We start from the raw sequence: 21,891 nt of genomic DNA on the forward strand, positions 1-21,891 counted from the left end.
GGAAGAAGTACGCGAAGTGGTGGCTTCTAAATCGAAGTTTTTCTTATTTATCAGTCGTGATGATATCGGAGTCGAGGGTGCTAAACTTTCTGAAAGTTTAACAGCTTACGGCACTCATTGAAAGGAGCAAAATATGTTTGACCAAAAGAACGATTTTTTGATGTTATATCAAATTTTGTATCAAAATTGACAGGGGTGTGATATTTAGATCAGATAAACTGTTCCCACCGTCCAACATGAAATTGTTACTTCGTGAACGAGATACGTGAGACGTGTGAGCGTGCGAGAGAAACAGAGATAGAGAATCATCGAAAAATTCGATTCTCTTCATACGACGATATTTCGGGAACGGAAAGCATTCTACAGCGGAAGCTTCGCTCTTTCTGATGACTCAAACAGGATTAGAATATCTTTGCTAGTTTTGCAACAACAATTGTTTAAACTCTTAGTAGTTTTAATAGGTATTACTCGTGTATTTTGGTGTATTCGAATATATTTGTATACTTTTTTAACCATGTAGTTTGTAATGGTATTGTTAATAGTTTTTATAGTAATTACAATACAAAATTATGTGTATTTTGTAAAATTTTGAGTAAAATATCATGAGAGGTGGATAGGACGAGGCAGATCAATAAAATGGCCTCGTCAGCTATCTAGCTTAAATTCTTTGGATTTATTTTTGTTCTATCAGCGATAAATAATTACAATAATCGATATTGTCTATAACAAATATGAAAATAAAGTATATTTTTTATTAAAAAGATTGTTTGTTGGATATATGTTGATTAGATGTTTCTTCTTCTCTCGGAAGGTTTTTCTTATGAAGACATAAAACTGGAGGAAGATTGGAGTGCATATTACACATAATTGTGTGTAACATAGTTTATAACACTCTACATAATCTCTTACGAATATACTAATCGTTCGATTACTATCGAATGTTACGAAAAGTGGAACTTATGTAAGAATAGTTGTTAAAGTATATTGAATTTGATCAATCGCTAAACAGTAGAAAATTATAAAAGCGTTCGTTTTCGAGGTAATGAAAGTAAATCGATGACGAACGTCTCCTGGAAAAACTGGTTCGCGTCTCACAGGGAAAGTCGGCATTGCACGTTCGCATTTCGTTTCCTACATTACGCTTTCAAGATATTCAATAGAAATTCATAACATATTCAGCGTGTAGCTTTCGTAGAAAATGAAAATGAGTCTCTGTCGAAATTTTCAAAGGAGCTCGCTGCTAAAAGACCGTATTTGCAACGTCTGTAAAAATATCTCCCCTCGGAGACCTTAGAAAACTCGCAGCTTCCGCCGTTACCGTGGCGTTTTAATATTTCAACGCAAATGTAAGCAAGAATTTGACATCTTTCTCTTCAAAAATGCAATTTTAACTTTCAGTTTGCTCCTGTACTTTGTGCACTCGTTCAACCTAACTGTCACTTGTTCTAAATCAATTCTGGCCATTTTCCAAATGAAAATTTATTCCGTAATTTAACTACTGACAAATTTTATCCTATTAATCTTTCGATCAATTTACATTAGCTAATTCTGTCAGTTAACATTATGGCTACGAAAGGGAATTTCCAGAATTTGCTTTATATTTTCGTACTATTTCTTCTAATATTTCTAATATTTCTTCTATCTAGATTCTATAATTTTATAAAAGAAATTAAGGTACTTACAACATCATGATAAATTGCGCGCTGCTTAGTTCTTAATGGATTAATCTGATATTTTGTAGTTGATCGATACTGTTATTTCTATAGAATTCTCTATGGTACGATCAACAAACAAGGATGTTACGTCGAATGGGAACAAATCACGTTATAAGAGGAACGTTAGACTTAATCACGACGCATTGGGGAAACGAACGGACATTGGACATTGAGCAAATGAAGGAAAACTGCCACTTACCTGACTGGGACTGCACACTGCACCATCGGCAAGACGACAAGGTACCTCGTGAGGGGCATGATGAAGCCGTTGAGGGTGGCAACAGGGGTCGTTGCAGTCCTCCTCCCATCCGCAATCACACTCTTCGCCATCCTCCACAACGCCATTCCCGCAGATGGCATTTTGGGGCTCTGAGGAATCATCGATTTTCCATTTCAGTTCGATCAACGGGATTCTCCATATGCTTTGCCATAACATTTTCTCAAATTTCAGTTAACTAGTCCTCGTAGGACCAAACTATTGACCAGATAAACGAATGACTGATTAATTCGAAAAAATGATCAATATAATGGAAAATTCACCTATAATTAAAAATTACAAACTTTATACTTGTACACTAAACTTGTAAACTAAATACAAATTTTGATTAAATTCTAATTTTCTTTAGGATGAAGATGTTAAGATCAACGAATCATCTGTGGAGTATGTCAATTATCGACTAACTGACTTCTGATCAATTGTTTTTTCCCTAAATGATGTTGAAAATAGACTATTTAACACTGTAGACTTTAGCTACTACTATAATCTCATTTTTCACCAATCCTTATTTGAACGAAACATAAAAAATTAATAGATAAAGAGAGAAAGGAAAAACAGTTATATCTGTAGGATTATTAGATCAATTGGATCAATTAGATCTACTCTCTTAATTGTTAATTAAACTTAGAGAATGATCAGTTAACTTTTTTAACAGAGATTCAAGAGAACATCGTATCGTTTTGATTTTAAACGAACGAAGAATGAGCCGCAAGTGGAGGCAAAGTAGATGGAATAAATGTTAGCCTGATTTGCTGTGAGCTTAATGAAATCCTCGATTTAATGAAGCTCAACAAGTCGACCGTGACTGTGTAATGTAATCAATTGCGAGCCGCGTCGAGTGATGCTCGGACAGCTCTGTTTTTACAGAGGTCGGCGGAAATTTTCCTAAATTTCTCGCGTGTTACTTTCTTTCTATTATAAATAGAAGAATCACAGAAACGTAATTTGTCAGCGATTTAATTGAACCTTTACTTAATCGAACCTCTATCTTATACATGTAAAATATTCGAAAATGTTTTGAATCAAAATGAGAATAATCTAGCTTTAATAATATTTCTTGCGAATATATTATGTGTGTCATATAAAAGATCTTGAACTTTCACTAGCGGTGCAGTGAGACAGGATTGTCGTAATTATATTAGTCAAATTTGAAACCAATCTGAAAATGTATATAGAAATTACAAGATATTTGTTCCCAAGCATACACCTAGTAAAAATCAACAAAGTATTTGAATCATTAAACCTTTCAAAAATGAAAATAATTAACTCCGTTTTTTGTAAGATTTACAATTTCATTAATCAAATATATGATTAATGTTCGACTCTCAAAAAAGTAAGTACCTTTATCGTAAAAGAATAGCACAAATAATAATTTAACGACGGCACTAATTATATGTATGTTCTAAACTGCTACTCATGCTGTATATTAACTTTTTATTAAATGTATGTTTGCAATAAATATCTCGCAACTTTTATATACATTTTTGAATTTTACGACGATCCTGTCTCATTACAATGTTAATGAGATTTCAAAAAATTTCGTACAATATGCAGAGTAAATATATTTATAAAAATGATCTATGGCAGATGTTCAAGCATTTTCGTTAGCTACTGTATATGCCTTGGTAATATTTTACTTTTTATTTCCCCTCGTTTCCACGCTGTCTCATGTGTATTATAAAAGTAGCCGTGTTTCGCAATACTCGAACGAGTTTTTCCATCGATTCCAAACGGTCACGAGGATCTTTATGTTATGAACAATTAACGAGTCGTATTTGTTTCTTGTTTGGCCGACTTGTCGCACGTTTGCTAGTACGTTCGCGCGGTCGATGCTCGTTGTCCAAAACGAGTTTCGCGTGGACCATGTAGAGCCTGCTATTAGAATTGCAATTGAGTTGCAGTTAGACCGTGGGTCGATCGATATATCGTAGCAACACCGATACGTTCCCTCTTTGTTTTTTTTTTCTCTCGTTTTATGTTGCTGCACGATGGTATTAGCATTATATATAAATAGGTCAAAGAGCATCACGCTCTTTTTCCTTTCATTATATCTTCTCGTACGTAATTGTTGCAGCACAATTACGAAATTGAATTTGAGTTACTTAAAAAACAGGAGAGTTTCGTAAATAAACTGTATGCGTTTCCTTAGTATTCTTATTTCTAAGCTATGTACAGTGCGATTTTGTGTCATAAATGATAAGTGATGCAGTATGTTTGAGTGTGTTTTCGAATCTGTCGTGTGTGTATATCTTATGAGAATCTGTTTGAGCGTTTGAGATGTTGAAAGAATCTTGTTTGAATCTGACATCGTGTAAATATCTTAATATTCGATTTTAAACAAATTTGATTCAGTTCTGACTGGTTGATTGTGATACGGTAGAGATGATTGTTTAATTTTCTTACTGATTGTTCTTTTGACTGATAGGTGCGTCGCTGCGTTTGAAGAGGTGAAAGTGAAAATGCGGAATAGGAGAATGCGTATCTAACTGCAATAACCAGGTTTGATTTTCCTTCACCAAGTCTGTTATTCTATAATTTACATTTCTCAACAGCAACAATTTCTTACATTAAATGCAAGAGCTAAACAATGCTTAAGTTTCTCCAGTTTAAATGTTCTCTCACTATCGCGGTGCAGAGATTCAACAGGAAATACGTTAACAAGTAATTAGCAAAGGGGCCTGTAAGCAGCTTTACCAGCGATTGTATAAATAATTCAGGTAACGACCGTGTACAGAGACGATCGAGGGGGGCACGGAAGAGGTCAGGGCTGTGATGACTGGAAGCAGGCCAGACGTTGACCCCTTTCGGGATCTAATTAAAATTCCGAAAGCTTCTCTCTACTCACCGGCGAAGCATCCCTTGGACGAACGGGCCTTGGCATTTAAAACGGGATTTATGGAGACCAAGCTGCACGGACTGAAGCGATTGTTATTTCGTTTGTCCCCGCTGGTGGCTCTGGCAAACATTATGAAATTTCCGTCTTCTCCTCCGGGCGAACACTCGTCCGGATCGTGCTTGTCGCGTTAACAGAAAGATCAAACGTTAGACAACGACTCTGTATTATCATCCATCATGTATAATACGGCGAACGGAGCCAACTTTGAGAAAGGAGTTGTAATTAACTCCGACGTTGACGTGCCTTTACCCTTTGAATCACCCGGCAACTGTAGCCACGCGAATTAAATAATTGGACCTTTCTCGCGGAAACAGTTCCGATCGTAATGGGCTATCAAATGGCTCTTTCCTTGTGTTAACGTCCAGTGAAAATAAAGCTCCGACGAAGTCCCGGGAATAAACACATGGATACATATGTAGAAGTTGTTATTCCAATCTCCGAACTTTCGAATTTTCAGTCTCCAATTTTTCTATGTAATTAATTATTCCAACTAAATATTTTCTATATTCCAAATTTTCTAAATTCTTGATATTTTATAGGTGCAAGCAAGAAAAATGTGTGTAAATGTTCTTGAAATGACCTGAATCCACACTATTCCACGCGTAAAATTCCACGCGTAATTATGCAAGATATTGCTTCAGGAGTTTTTCCTCAAACCTTCTTTAGATGGGAACTTACCCCTCTCCTGTTCTATCAAAGAAATGCAATTTTACGTCGTACTATTCCTTGTCTCGGAAAGAAATAAGAGAAGGGAAAAAAAAAGAAACATTAGAACAATCGTAGCATAGATCACGATTGCTTTGACGGGGTAGTGTCTCCGAAACAACCCTCGAAACTTTTCAAATGTATTCGCCGTACGCGTCGACAACATGCAACCTCGATGCACCGTTGAACTTACAGGGGATCCGAAGTTGTGACCGATCTCGTGTGCGAGGGTGACGTGAGAAACCGTCGGTGGTACGTGTTTGCCGTAGTTCAGGAGGGTGATTATACCGGTGTTCAACGATTTCATGCTACCCCTGTAGTGCTGCAAGACGAAATAGCGTTAGTTCTCGAGGTAATTGTCTGAGTATCGTGAATGCGCCGCGGAACGATGTTATTTTAGACATGGTACGGTCGAATTAGTTTCGTTACATTCGGAACAGAACTTACCCCGTTTTTCTCGCAAACTCCGCCAGCGTTTTTTAGATCTCCAGTCCATGCCAAACCTAAAGTTCCCTTCTCGAAGTCGCGGTATGTGAACATGTACGATAGACAGAACGCGTCATAGTCCTCTTCTGTAACGAGTTTCAGTGTACGATTAATCGTTACAATTGCCATTTCTTGATCTCTGATCGACTATAATATTTCGTTCGTAAAATACTTAGGCGCATAAGGATACGTAAGCATACGGTAACGGACAAAAATAAATGTGCAGACAATGAAAATAGGTATCAACGAAGTTTAATCAACTTAATACGAGTGAATCTGTTATATAGCTGTATTTATCATATAACCTTATAGATTATTATAGAGTATTTAGTAAATAATTTTTATTTATGTTTATATTTTTATGTACGAAGTAGCTGTATATTTAACGGAATTTCATTGATACCTGTTTCCACTATTCTGTCCACTTATTTTTATTCACGAGCGTACATGCACCACAATGACTCTCAATCCACCATATCTCTTTTAGAATAAAAGTTGGAGAGAGGAGATAACTTTCTTATTGACTGATTTATGTATATATATGTACATATATCACGAAAGTTCGAGTGTAAATCAATTTCGTTCGCTGTTAATCTGTCGCGAATGAATTAACGGACAAAATTCTATGCCGTTGTACTCGCAATACCCCTGGAATTCGTTGCATCCAATCAAGAACGTCGCGTCTCACGCTGGTATTTCCGAGGGACGGAGACAAATACCCGTCGTTCGCAGCCTTTTAATTAATTTCATTTTTAATTCGGCCACTCTACCCTTGGCAGTATTTCACCTGGCTGGATTTCTGATGGCGCGCGCGAAAAAGAGGATGGCTCGAGGGGGCGTTGAATTCCCAGCCGACGCGGCCAAACATCGGCCGAGATGTTATCCGGGAAAAATAATAAATCAGGCGTCCAGAATGTCCGGTAATTTAATTTCTGGGGAACTTTTATGCTGTAGCAACTTTCCTCCGTTGGGATCGGTGTGTTCGGTAGCCGGGTATATGAAAAAAAAAAGAAAAAAAAAAAAATGTAAAAAACAAGAAGAACGTTCGCTCGTCTGCACCCCTTTTATTCGCCCTTCTCCTTCGCGGAAATTTTTTGTGGCGCTTGAAAAAATGAGAGAGAACAGAAGAGTAAAACGAGCGATGAATACTCTGTGAACGTCGTGCATGAATTTCAATGAAAAGGGTTGTTTACGGACGTCCAGCAGCGTGTTCATCGCGTTCACGTTCTTCCAAAGTCAACCGTACTTCGCGGAACAGCGAGGGCACTATTGTGCGCGATGGACAAACGTTTGCTATTAAAAAGGGAAAAGAAAGAAAGAAAGAAAGGAAAATATATTTTACGCAATTTTAACGCTAGAAAGTAGTAACCAAACTTAAAATAGTTTATTAAATAAATTGCGGATGTATTATTTTTTTACGATTGAAATAATACACGTGGCCTTAGGAAAATTAATTTTCTATATTTAAGCTAACGATAAAAATGTCTTTTTTCAATTCCACTCCGCTGCAGTTTTTTTCGATTGCACTACCTCCGTTTTATTTTATTGGCATTATATGTGCCTTACAATCTAGTACATTAAACCAAAAGCAATTTTCCTCGAGTTTTCTGATAAATGTACCAAGTAAATGGCCTAACGCTTATAGATTGATCTACGTAGATAATAGACCAGTCACAGTTGCTCAACCTTCGAACATAAAATCGAGCTATCGGAACCACGAAGTGGCCACAAGCGTGTGAAAGGTAAAAGTGCTGCGGATCATCGGGAAAACAAGCCCGGTTCTTTGCACAATGGTTTTTGCAGTCTGCATGCACGCTAGCTGCTTTTTGCAAGGGGAGAGAATAGAACGTGGGATACGTGTTTGCTGTGTAGCGTGTCTCAGGAGGCATATTTGGTTACTGTATGCCCGCGGCAAATACGTCATGGTCCACTGCTGCTCGGTTGTGTTTCTCTCGATCCTAGTACATCAGCTATTGTACCGGTACGAGCTGTTCAATGTTCTCTACCTTGATTTCAATTTAGTACCTACCAAAATGAGACACCATTTCGCTGATATTCTCATTGTCAATGAAATAACCACGACTAGTAGACAGACCGTGTGTGTGTGTCTCTCTTTGTCGATTATTTCGTTGAAAATTATTTGGCCTGGTTCGTTCTTCTCGACTGGCTAATTTCAAGGCAAACCGTGTCGCGTTTCAACGCAGAGAGAGAACCGTTAATATTTAGAACGTTCTCCAGGAACGAGTAGGTGTTATTTAATAACGGCCCGGCCATTATTATATCAGCGAAACACGAAGCGAAATACTAGCGCGAAGGTGACAGACGCTCTTCCGACGAGACGTTATTGTACCTGTCGCACCGAGCAACGTGAAACGATGTTACATTATCCTGACACTCGACAAATGTGCCTGCGTGAATTGTCCGCGTAATCTGCATCGAAATTCCAATGGGATTACGCGTGTACTGAATTTTTCATCGAAATATTCTCTGTAAAAATCTGTGGCGGGCGAACCTGTGATTAATTATAGAAGATTTTTGGAATTTTCGGCTGCAGGCAGATTTTTACTTGCTATGTGTAAAACTAAATAATTAGATAGGAACAATGGAATAATTTAAATGTAGGCTATATAGTTTTCACAAAGTATGGCGAATGGTAAGGGATGGAATACTGTTATGGGATAGAGAATATTAGATTTAAAATGTTAGTACTCGTTTGCGTACATTAATTGTGCTGTAAAAAATGCAAGATTTGGGAAATAAAATAAGGAACGTAAGAAATAGATGAGTGACGTGAGATAGGGAGTGTTGGGTGTGGAATCTTAGTATTGACTTGTGTATATTAGATATAGGGTAGGGAATATAAGAACCGAGCGATGAAATAAGGATTATACAATAAAATAGGGAGATATGTATAAAACTAATATGTTCATTGGTTTAGTTTCTCTCATGTCAATAATTTGTACCGTTTGTATTGATTGACCAAATAATTAATTGAACAAGAAAAAAAAAAAAAAAAAAATAGATTTCGATAGTAAAATCGCGCTACAACCCTAACGATGCAATCGTGCTTATTAGTCATCACGCTAACTGCAAACATTTCGACCGAAATTGCGTAATTATGGTAGACAATGCAAATTCAAATGCATTGGGGAATGCGTACACCAATGCACTAGAGGTAACTCATATTAACGTTTTAATGTAATCAATAACTTGAATATAATTACAATATGGATATATTGAACAACCTAATTAAGTATCGTATTAGGTAAAATTTGGTTTTCAAATTTCACGTAGAAGAATATGACATGTAACACGAAGTAACTTCTAACAAAATCGAGATTATATTCCGACAAAATTTACTGCCTTTAAAATTGCGAATGTCATCTACGGTGCAAATATTTTTCGTAAATAATGGAATGGAACCAACGATGAAATCGAATTTGCTAAATTGGACAAAATCATATTTGTGTTAAATATTTTTAACAAATTAAATAAATAGGTTCTCTTGTCCTGTAATTTCACAACTAATATTATTACTCAATTGACAAGTTATTAGTTATTTATATATTAGTCAGACTATTTTTAAAAAATATTATATTTTTGTGTCAAATACATTAACGAAATGGCCTGTAATTTATAGAATTTATTTTATTTTTTTATCATGTCATGACGGCCAGTTAATTTCAAGCTTTCATTTTTACGAAAGTTTTTCAATGATATTAGTTCCAGTTACTTGAACATTCTTCTGTTTTCCTATAGTAAAATATTTAGCAATTTTCTTATTTCCATGGAAACATAAAAACACGATTGTCCTTTAATTAAACTATTTTCACCACGTGAAAACTAGAAGGTGACACACCTCGCATAAATAGCCCATGATATAGAAACATTCATAGTAGCCATCTTCAAAAGCATGCGCTGTATAGACTGATAGAGAGAAAGTGGCAGCTTAAATCAGCTCGAAGGAGCGTCGAAAGCAACTCTATATATATATATATTATATGGTTTCAATGATCCTAACTCAGGAATTTCAACCACACGGAGCTGCGATTCGTTACTCGTCGGAGATGTGGTTTGGTAATAATTAATCTCGGCTATATGGAAACTTTAACTTCGTTCGGTGGAAACTTTAATGCGATATAGTTTCTTGGCTAGCTCTCTGTCAGTTGTTGCTATACGACGTCTGAACACGAATTAATCGAGTGGAATGGCGGGATTCCGCGAAAGAGATAGCACATTCGAGATATCACATTATATTGGACCGAACGTTACTCGATAAAGCGATACTCTCGTTCAACTATTAGCGATTTTACTCGAACATATAGGCATTCTTGGTGAAAACGGATTGATGGATCGAAACTTCCTCGCCATGAACGAGGGTAGGGTTGGCAGTTAGAAAGCTGGGGAAACATCGACTCCAGAAATAAATCAAAAGAACGGAAGAATTGTGGGTTCCGTTTGACATTTTCAGGAATAGTAGATTAGAAATGAGAGAAACCCGAGGGGAAGGAGGGGATCAACGATTAATCGACTATAGCAAAGATGGTTAAATTTGGTATGCGAGTGGTAAGGATTTGGAGCCGATATTCGGCGTGGTTTCTTCGTCATGCGATATTTTATGATCCGATTCGTGTGTCTTATATCTTTATGATCTTGTATGAGAAATTCTAGAAAACGTGTGGATGTAATTGTATATCTATTAAACACTGTCAAGTAATAACGTAACTGTTTGTTTAAAGTAACAACAAATTCAATGAAATAAAAAGGAGAAAGAGAGAGAGAGAGAGAGAGAGAGAGAGAGAGAGAGAGTAAAGTAGAATAAGACCAAGAAAAAGAAAGTGGAGTAAAGTAGAATAAGACAGTCTAGAGAAACAAAGGGTAGTCAAGTAAAATAAGACAATCTAGTTGCCCAGTACCTTAGATAGCAAAATAATGAAAGCCAAGTCAGAAAATGTATTCTTTACAAAAGGAGCTTGAAAGTGTATTGCCAATTAATATCGTAATCGTTTGTTCAACAACGACAAATTGAATGAAATAAGGAAGAAGAAAGAAAGAAGCGCACGATAGAATAAGACAATCTAGCTAGTGTCTTAGTCAGACATCACGATAATGGAAACCAAGTCTTGGAATGTATTTCTATAGTCAACTAACGAGAGAATCACTCTGTAAAAGGTGATAAATGCACATTTCGTTCTAATAGCCTTCGATAGGGAAGATGCGGTGTAGGCTTTCATTTGTGTAATCTAACCTTCACGTGTTTATTAACTATGGTATTAGATAACGACTACCGGCGGAACCGAGGATGCTTTACGTTCACGGAACAGGGGAGTTTGCGCTTAACGAACACTTTGCGACGAGCCAATGATGTCCGACACGAGACGTTTCATTAAAGTTGAAAAGTCGCGCCTTGCAACGTATTACTCATCGGGCCTTGGCATCGACGATTTCGTGCAAATTTCACGCAAACGAGCACTTTAATTAACGAACGAGTGCCGAAAGTACTTTCAAGAATCCTCGTCGGGTGATGTCCAACGCATACCGATGTATTTGGATTAGTCGAGCCTTTCACCTTCGGGTTCAATTCAAGAATGCTTTTCTTCAATTAACTTCACTCCTGGTATTCTACGTTCCGTTTCACGTTAATGCATTCTATGACTTGAAACAATAAATTGGTTTCAGAAATTCTCGTCAAAGGAATCAACATCTCATAATATACTTAAGACGAAAGTACGATACAATATTAATGAGATATCAGATTACTTTGATTAAAAAACTTTCGCCACTTTTTCAAACTTTGAGCTTTTTTCTAAAATGTATAACACCGTCAATAGTACGAGTAATACATAATTTATGACAAGTCGCGGAGAGGATAGATAAAGTAATTTACTTACCGGAAAATAGCTCAAGAAATTCTTCAACCCCATAAGTCCCAGTGAATCTGTAGCTTGGATCGTTCAGGGCATCGTCACCATGAACTTTAATGCGTTTTATCATGAAGCTAATATTATCTGGCTGGCCATCCTGATTGAAATCTGTAAAACAGCGAAGAATACGTTCGAAATGAGAAATTCAAATTGCAACGTTGGACGGATTACAGTCCGTTTGCGGAATAGACATTGTGGTACTGTGAAATTCATAGGAGTCGAGAGGAACTACTCATCGAGGTAACCGATAGCTGATAAGGAAAATCACCGGGGCTCCAGACGAGTAATTTTCGGGTTTCCCCCAGTGATCAATGTATTCCGAAACGGTTGAACCGTCGCGTGGTGGAAAGCATTTAATCAAACACCTCCTCCACGGGAATACCAATCGAAACTGGAAAAACGATTCCGTGACACGCGATCGCGATTCCTTTCCACCGCTGAATTCTCATGATTCTTCAAGTGTAAAATGAACCAACGGCCGTTCATGCAGATCTCTTTGATTGATCTCATTATCACGAATTAATTTTGACAGCGCGTCGCAAAATAAGTTACGAGTCAAGCGTAATTTTATTTCGCGGAGAATTCGTCCTTCGCTCAAGGTTTCCGATCTTTTAACTTTTAATCGACCATGTCAAATTATAAAATAATCCTCGGTATCATGCCTATGAACACCACATTTAAATGTGTCCTTTATTTTTAGTGATATTAGAGAATATTTAAGCATTCAAATGGGTGATTAATACTAATGGTAAGATAATTGAGGTGATAATTAATTCGATTGAATTCAGTAAGTTGTCTATTTTATTTATTAAGATCTCCATTAATGATTCCAAGGAGGAAGAAGAATGTTGTGGACGAAAGATATTATTTAGATCATTTCTTTCAATTTTTGAGCATTCATAGCATTTCCACCTATATCTATAATATATACATTTTCATGAAAATGAAAAATATTTAGGTATTCGATTTAGATTGAGACACCTTGTATGTTAAAGCAGTGAAACTTAGAAGATGCGATAGTAAGATTTCCAATCTCACATAAACGATGCAATTCCATGGTAATGTCTCCAGATGTTTGCGCGTGTGCATACGCAAGCAACCTATTCCAACGTCAACGCCGAGCATCGTTACACCTATATCTGACATGTAATGTATATGTGCATTTGGTAATTAACGTAAAATCCGTTGTATTCAAGTTTGATGTTGCATTAATCAGGTCCGCTTCTGCGTACATCATGGTAGCGCATGCGCTGGCGAAAACATGGACATCGGGTTCAATTTCAAGCAAAGGCTTCTTAAATCTTTAAATAATGCAAATGCTCTAAAACAGCCAAGTATGAATGAACACAAGAAAATTGAAGATGAAAAGGCTAAAACATTTATTGAATGTCATATTTGCATGCGTTTACTTTCCAAGAAAGTTTTCTACCGATTAAATGCAAGTTCCACGTTTCAAATACAATCACACGAAAATTTAAAGAACTAAAAATTACTATACGAGCCTCTCAAAAGCCAAACCGATCAACTCGACCTTTTTTAAATTTCTTAGTTTCGTACGTAAATAAACGATTAAAATTCAATCCTCAAAAAACAAACAGCAAGGTAAAATTTAAGGTAAATTTAAAAACAATGTTTGTGATATAATCAATTTTCTATATTTTTCAATCTATAGAGATAATATTACTAACGTTATTCATTCGATCTAAACGCAAAAGAAATCTTACATGAGGAAGTCAAACTCGTCTTATCGGTATCAATATGTATTGAAAAAGTAATCGAACAAATAAAATCGTTTAAAAAGAGTATCGCAAAGAATATCGCGTGAAATAAGTAACATTAATTTCAAGATAAAGGAAAAAATTAATAGTCACAACCAGGATGATCAAGATTTTGAAATACTTATTTCAGAAGACTATCCGCTTGCTAAAGATCAACCTCAAACGAATTAATGCTTTAAAATTATCCTTGATCGAATACACGAGGCAGATTCTGGAGAACTTGTAGAATAAAATCAAGTAGAACGAGTCAATGCATGATCAGACCAATCAGGCTCTGCTACCATATAGTTGTATAAAATAGGTGTTTCTTTTCCAAAGTTATTTCTATCGCGACAAGTCACGAGAAATTTGTTCTAAGCCTATGTAATACGCATAAAATTAAAAGAACAAAAATATAGGAAGACGGAAACAGACGGTGCTTATTATTGAATAGCTAAAAGGCGATCGTCACGTGAGACTCGTGTTACAAAGTTGCTGGTTCGCGTTCCGATGTCGTAAAAAATTACTTCGCAAACAAATAAAGGGGTAACGCGTCGCGTGACAGCTGTCTCGGATATGCCGCTCGGAAATAAAGTTTTTTTTACGTGAGTGCGCCAGATAAGGATCGTAAACGCGGCTGGTCGTCAGGGTTCTCAGGCGTCCCAGGTGTAATGACTAACATTCGAACTTCCACTTTTGACCGATATCACCGTCGCGATATCCCGTTATCGCGTTAGCTTTATTTTCTACCGTAATAATATCCACCGAGCTTCCGTAATATTGTATAATAGCCGCGTCCACAGCGTTTACACGGTGAGTTCATTGCGCCGTAATAAAGTCGACCGGTTAAACATAAATTTCAAAGATTGCGATGTTAAATTTAAATCCTAAAAATCGCAATAATAGCACGGAAACATTAATTCGCTTTTAAATAGCGCGGCAAAGTTAATTGGTTAGGTTTTAGGTTTGAAAGATTTGACATAAACACGAAGCAAATAATTCACCGTTAAATTGACGCGATAGAGTTAAGTGGTTAAATCGAAATTTTGAAAGATCGTGACGTTAGCAGGGAGATAATAGTCGGTCCGTTAGGTTACGCGGTCGTGCAAAATCGACGGAGAAACACGGAATCGTAATGCAAGAGGGACAGGGGCAATCCTTAATCGGTGCAATTCCGGATCTCTCGTCGGACAAGAGCGTTTAGCTAGACGGCCACCGAGTTGTACATATCGCGATGGGAAGAGAGTTAATGCCGTCTAATCCGGAGACAAAGGGAGGCACGTTTGGGCTGGCATTTCCGAGGGGTGGTCGATCGGTCATCCGAAATGTTCGCGTGTAGAGATGGCCGATAATCGCGCGACCATCGTTCCGGAAGATCGATATCCTAACTCGCAGTATATATTCGGTCAAGTTAGATAGAACGAGACGGAACGAACAAGTAGGAAAGAGAAAGGTTTGGAAGAAGAGGGAAAGGAGACGAAGACGGAAACGTCAGCGGAAGACTAGCTTTATCCGCGAATCGTACGACGGAAGAGATAGGGAAGTCTAAGTAATACACTAGACCAGTCCGCGTGTAGGCGCGGTCACGCTACGTTAAACACGGCTCAGTCACGAGACACAAATATTTGCTTGTTGTTACGGCAGGTGGTGCGCCGTTTAAAGCCCTTCTGCCAGTACGAGCTTGCCCGTGCTTCGCCTGTGCGTCCGCTCTTACTTAATATTCGCAAGCCGCACTGGCCAAATGAGATTTTCAGGAACGCTTTCCTCTGATTTGCGAATCTTTGCACGCTTGTGCTGAACGTCACTATCGATGAACTTGATTGTTTCTCAGTTGTACTCGAAGTTGATGAAATAATTCCATTAAACGGCGGATTATATGTATAGTTTGCGTGGATAGTTCCGGCTTCAAAGAACAAATTTCTAGAGAGATGTAGGGCCGAAATAATAATCAAGAAATTGCTGAAATTGAATAGCTCGAATGGTGGACTAGATACTTTTAAGATTCAATATATTGAGAATATTAATATTGGATGAACTTCTTTCCTTTTGACGAGTTACATCATCGTAGGAAAGTACGGCCATCAAGCTATGAAATGTAAATCGTTTAAAAATTGTTTATAACCGAATTTGACGAATTACGAGACAAATTACTTGGCTTGAGTCAAATAATGCTATTTTACTCTAATGTACTGCTTCTTTTTGGGGAAAAGTTTTTTGATCAAAGGAAAGAAGAGGGTAGTTTATCTCTATTCGAAAGAGTAAAACGAAAGCAATTTTAGGAAGGCAGTATGCGATTCTTTTCTAGATTCTCCCCCCGTCTTATTCCTTGATAACCATCGTTTAAAGTTTACGCATTAGGTGTGTGTAGCGGCGCAATAAAGTTCCATGGAATCAATCGGTCAACGTCAGACACAGAAACTGACATTAATCGGTCGCAGCGCAGAAAGGAACCGCAGTAAGGCTAAGGAACATTCATTTCCTCCGATCGCCGTTGGCAGAAAGTTGGTTTAACTGGAAGGTCCGGGAAAGTTTTAATTGGTTTGCGAAGTTATTACAGCGGAATGAGACAGAAGACGCGCACTTGTTAGTTCGGGAGGAAACGTTGCCGATTGCTACACCGGAAAGACGAAAGAATTTTCATTGCTGTCCTGATACTTGTCCTTCGACGACCAATCTTACAGGACATTTCGACAAATTATGTACCGATCTCGGACGAAAACTCTGTTTTTTTTAAATTTGGTTGAACAACAGAAACTAATCAGATTTGTAAGGATGATAGAGCGGATGACTATTACGGGAGGTTAAACTATTGTTTTATTGCTACATAGAAAGAGATGAGTTTGCTCATACTCGCTATCCCGTTCGCTTACATTGACTAACTTACATTTTACGTTGACGCAGGCTAAGACTCTTTTGTCTTTACGCAAGCACACGCTGCAAACATACACACTCAATCATGCACATTCTTTTTGGCTCAAGCCTACGCCCCTCACAAGAACAACACGTAGCTATCAGCCCGCCATCGCCTACTTACATTAAAACAAAACAAAACTATCGGCAATCGGTTCTCACCAACGATAGCTCTGTTCTCTTAAACTATCTACAATGTATCACCTACCCTAACTTATACTCTAACATTACAGTCTATTGTAATCTATTAATAATGTTTATATACCTGTATATCTATAAATTGAGTTGACACGCTGTACATGCCGAGTCATCACCTCGATACTGGCCTCTTCAGATTTATAATGATTGAAGAACGTGTGATCCGCTTGCAGGTACAACATACAAGTGGTTTTCTTCGGGTCCACGGACGTCCTTTTGCGGAGCACTCGAGAATATCGTTCCCTGTACAATCTGATTGCAAAGAAATGACGTTTGTTTTCACTAAATACAATTAGCCTGACAAAGAAGCATTATCGCCTTTAATTTAATAATACATTTCCGTTTATGCGCCTTCAAAAGAATTTTGATCAATGCCCGCATATTTCTAAAATTCGAAATTTCTTTCATTTCAAACATATTTTCCGTGTTATACCTTCCAAAATACACGGAACTTCGTAGAAATAAAATTTTTTAATTTCTAACCTCTGAAGTTTGAACAACGAGATAACTGTGTTATCAACTTCAACGGTGAACGGAAAAAATTTCTAGATTCTACGCGTACTACGTCCGAACTTGGTTCATAGGCTGTAAAAAAGAGCAGGATTTTCGATGTCGCGATAGTCGATTTAACCGATACGCGATCCGCACTTGAACAACAAATCAAATCTCTCCACCAGAAAAAGAATCCGATCGCGGGAACGTCCGATAAGGATAACTCGGTCGTGGGCAACGTTAAATTGGATTGTTCGATAATGGTGTTTGCTCTCGATTTTTGACGTTTTCATCGCTATTCGCTGCCGGATAGTCTGGCTTTTCTCTGCCCGGAAATGGGTGTGCTCTTTAAATGGAAGCGCAAGCATAGCACGGCAAACAGTCCGGGGGAAGAATCGACGGGACGATAAGTAACCGTTGCGCTTTTCTTCCCCAGCAACGGGCAACTTTCTTCCTTTGACCTGGCTTTCCCAGCATCTGCTAGAATATTTCATCGACGTGTTCGTAGAGACGGGCTAAGTGGAAGCAGAGTGGAAAACGTTGAACACAACCGGGAAGGAAGAAAAGAGTCGAACAGGGTTAGGGAAGAGGGTTGGGGGGATGAGACCGGTGATCGAGAACGAACGACCGTGTAAAACTTTTACAGGCTGTATAACTTTTTATTTTTTCCAACTTCCAGTCGCTACCGTAAAAGGGGAAACGGGGGATTTCAATTAGTTGCACGGAAGACACTTGGCCTCTTTTCGATGCAACTTGCAGCGGAGACATGAGTGAAACGATGCGGTTCATGGTCAGACAGGTAAAACGAGTTAACCTGTTAATTGGGTCGTTCTTTCTAAAACCACGGAGTTAAAAATTGATGGAAATAAATTAATTTTTAGTCTAGATATTTCTTCTATATGTAAATATGCTATAATTAATTTTTAACAATTATGGAATGATTTATGAAAAATAGAGGTTTTTAAATAAAAAAAAGTTATATCGGGATATATGTATACTGGAATGTACAGCGAGACTTTATTTAACGAAACATTTTAGTTCCTGTCTGATTAAATTGTCTGAATCTATTTATCATAATGAGAATTATTATATGAAAAAAAAGTATAGATGGTAGAAAAATGAATGAATAATTCTGTAACATATAACTGTTCTGTTATCCAATAAATTCTCCTACATGTACAAGAGTAATAATTCGAGTGACGAATTACCTACTCATCCCCGATAAACAGACCACCCAAGTAGTATTAGCTGGGCGCGATCAGACAGACGATATTCACTTTCAGCTGATGGCTGAACGTCAAAGGCTTAACGTAGATGTGTAGGCAAAACATTTTTAAATTAAAGGAAACTTCTGCATCTTTCTGGCAGGATGTGTAAATCTTTTGTAAAGTTTTTATTAAAAAGGAAGATTAAATTGAAAAGCTTACCTATCGAGTAACTCTAAATTGTGCGAGCTCGCCGTGGGGTCTTTCTTCCTAACGTCTTTCGGATAGAAGCCCGGCTTGGCGCGGGAGTTCCCCTCGTTCAGGTGTTGATAAAGCGGCCGCATTGTGTCCCCGAGATATCCACTCCACGTCCTGTTCGTCCTGCGGACGATTTTTCGTCGGTAAGCGTTTGGAAAACTACAGCGCGCCAGTGAATCCCTCATGCTGAACTGATCAACTCCGGCCGCCCGGGATAAACGAGAGAAATCGTCGGGGTGCGGCAAGGAGATAAGAGTGACATATGTTGGGTAATACGTAACAGGCTTGAAGCCAATTTACTTCGAGGATCGTTGCCATCGGGCCTCCTGTCGAATCTCCACGCGTTCGTATCAAGATGACCAAGGCCACGTCTTTGAATTACAGCATTTCACGAAAGTATTCGAATACTTGTAAAAATCTTTTCTGAGTAATATTGTATAACACTTATATTATATAATAATATGAGTATATTATGTGCGTTATACGAAACATTTGAAAATTGTATTGCTACTGTAAAGAGATTCGATTATCACGATTACATTGGTCAAGTTTGAAGTAAATCTGAAAATGTACATAGATGTTATAAGATAATTAGTGCAAGCATATATCTCGCAGAGACCATAAAAGTATTTAAGCAAGCAATTACCAATTATGCGATTCATGCTGTATACTAATTTTTTGACTAAATATATGTTCGTACGCTGTACACACTGTATATTAAAACTCGTTAAATTTTCTCATTTTTATTCTCTCTTTTTTTTTTATTCTTTTCTTTATAAGATTCAGTACGTTCCATTTTTACGAGTCTTTTATATACCAACGCAGTTGCCGCGTTTTATGCGTTTTTCTTTTTTTCACTGTATTCGTTTAATTCCTTGCGTGCGCGTGACGTGATTTCGAAAATTCACCAGTGAAGCCATAGACGAAACGAGCGCTTAAAGTGTTTAGAGACTGCGCCACGCTGTTCCAACGACCTCGATATATAGCAGAAACGATAGGTTGTTGCGCGTAGATAGAAAGATTGCCTCGAATTCTTTCTATGCCATCTGACCGGAATATCCGATGAGATTCGCCATTACTCCCGTAAAACTCATTCCACTGATAAGCTTTGGAATGAAACGAGGTAAGAATCCAATCTGTGTTGAATATATATTTATTTTCTAATCACGCAGTTGGATGATTATAAAACTTTGATTTATTTTATATGCGTAGAGAAAATAGTTATATGAGTAAATAAAAAAGATGTTATTAATTCATATGCCATTAATTAATAATAATTTGAAAAAAAATATAAAAATTCACTTTAATAAAATGTAATTATCGAATTATGGATCAAAACATTCGAAATTAAGAAAATTTACAGTGAAGATTTATGTGGTTTAAGAGCCACTACAATAGTCAGTTAGAACGTAGCTAATATCACGTAACTGAAACTAAACTTTCCATGTAATACAATTTATTCAATTATTAAGATAACTTAAAATCTGTTTCCTTCTCTACAGCAACTCTTCCTGAGTTCTATACCAGAGAACATTATAATTAATCAATGCTAGAGCTGCTTCCCTCTCTAATTCTCTGTTAAAATGCGTTCTCTCTGTAATCGTGAGTGCACTTTGACGCGCGTGTCTCAGGAAATGATCGGTTTCCCTTGCAGAGCCTTTGTGTCGCGCAGCTTCCCTACTAATTTTGTTAACTTCGATTCATGGCACCGATGCTTTGAAACGTTAGTTATCGCGATCTCTAATGTAAAACTGGAATGCTTGATCTCTTGTACAGTTAACCGCCATTACGGTGCCATCTGAAATTCTATTAAACCGGTCAGTAGATACTAAGCCGGTCGATATTAAGTTTGTACCTGGAATATTGAACGTGTTAGATCATACGGGAAGATATTATACATCCAAATTGCATGCTAAGCTGTCTCAAATGCGAGACTAGGTTGGAAATTCAACTGTGAACGGCCAATTGTATTTTTTCTTATATTATTCAAAGGAACAAAGATGACAGCGGGCGATGAATAACGAAGTATTTTTCATGTTGTTGTACTATTACGTCGAAACAATTAGCTTAATGGCAAACACAGAAGTTTAAAATGTATTTACCTTAATTCATTTAACGTGTTCTCTCGCAAAAGCTCACTGGCACACGGATACCCATTATTATGTGGGACGTTTACGTCCACAGAACGATACGCGATCGTATGATGATGCACAGCGTCTGTTGTGTCTTTATCTTCACCATCTTGCCGATGACATACGAGGGGAGCGTATCTGCTGGTTGGTTCGATATAGATTTCGTCGGATGCTGTAAAGATAGTTCCATCGAACAGTCCCTCTTCTGTTACGACCCCATGTACCGACGAGTTCTCATCGTCTGAAATAAAAAATAAAGAATTGATAGTTTATGTTGTTTAGTCACAGTTGCGTAAATGCAATAGTATGAAGGATTTATATATGGTTTCGTATATTATATATCGGAATAACAGACACGTTTCAGAAGCCAGGAACACAAATAAAAGATATGAAGAAGATTTTCTTTGACTTAAAGAAAAATATTATATAATAGTTTATCACGTTACTATTAATATTCTAGTTTCTGTTAAATTCCTAAAACTCTAGGTTTCAAGTAGGAGAAGAAATGAAGCGACGAAGAAATTACCGAACATATCTTTAGAATTCTCTTTCATAACCACAATGTTGGAAAAATAAAATTCGATATGTAAATTGACTGAAAAGAGACATTGTTCCCTTTCAGTGCTTTTTATCAAAGTCTTTTTATGCAATATTCCAAATCTTCTTTAGAGTTGTTGATGCCAAAAAGAGAGACAAAGATCTAATTTTCCGATTGTGAAATTCAGAAAGAACTGTAAGAATTCGATCAGCGTCAATGTCTAGCGTGAATGCACGTCAGTATGCTTCCTGAGTCACTTTGACCATCTTTTTCCTGAACGTTGCTACTGTGCTCGTAAATCGTGAGATTTACGCGTGCAAGAACCGCGAACGGGAGAATCCGCGTTTATATCACGTTTGCTCGCTCGGACATGGCCCCGGCAAGTGCGAATTTATATA

General features: G+C 37.5%; 1 protein-coding gene across 3 annotated transcripts in view; it reads right to left on the minus strand.

The window, feature by feature from the left end:
• Nucleotides 1-21,891, minus strand: part of LOC139993585 (disintegrin and metalloproteinase domain-containing protein 10) — a 160,922-nt gene that overhangs the window by 20,132 nt on the left and 118,899 nt on the right. For 2 of the 3 annotated variants that reach the window (XM_072015457.1, XM_072015456.1), the window contains exons 5-12: nucleotides 20,926-21,196; nucleotides 18,788-18,946; nucleotides 16,936-17,120; nucleotides 11,971-12,111; nucleotides 6,041-6,165; nucleotides 5,787-5,915; nucleotides 4,838-5,006; nucleotides 1,915-2,084 (exon numbers count right to left, since the gene is read on the minus strand). In XM_072015457.1, coding sequence (XP_071871558.1) covers nucleotides 1,915-2,084; nucleotides 4,838-5,006; nucleotides 5,787-5,915; nucleotides 6,041-6,165; nucleotides 11,971-12,111; nucleotides 16,936-17,120; nucleotides 18,788-18,946; nucleotides 20,926-21,196 — 1,349 coding nt within the window. The remainder of the gene's footprint in view (nucleotides 1-1,914; nucleotides 2,085-4,837; nucleotides 5,007-5,786; nucleotides 5,916-6,040; nucleotides 6,166-11,970; nucleotides 12,112-16,935; nucleotides 17,121-18,787; nucleotides 18,947-20,925; nucleotides 21,197-21,891) is intronic. The other variant, XM_072015458.1, reaches the window with a different exon arrangement.

Source organism: Bombus fervidus, chromosome 13, assembly GCF_041682495.2.
Source record: "Bombus fervidus isolate BK054 chromosome 13, iyBomFerv1, whole genome shotgun sequence".
Classification (NCBI taxonomy): Eukaryota; Metazoa; Arthropoda; class Insecta; order Hymenoptera; family Apidae; genus Bombus; species Bombus fervidus.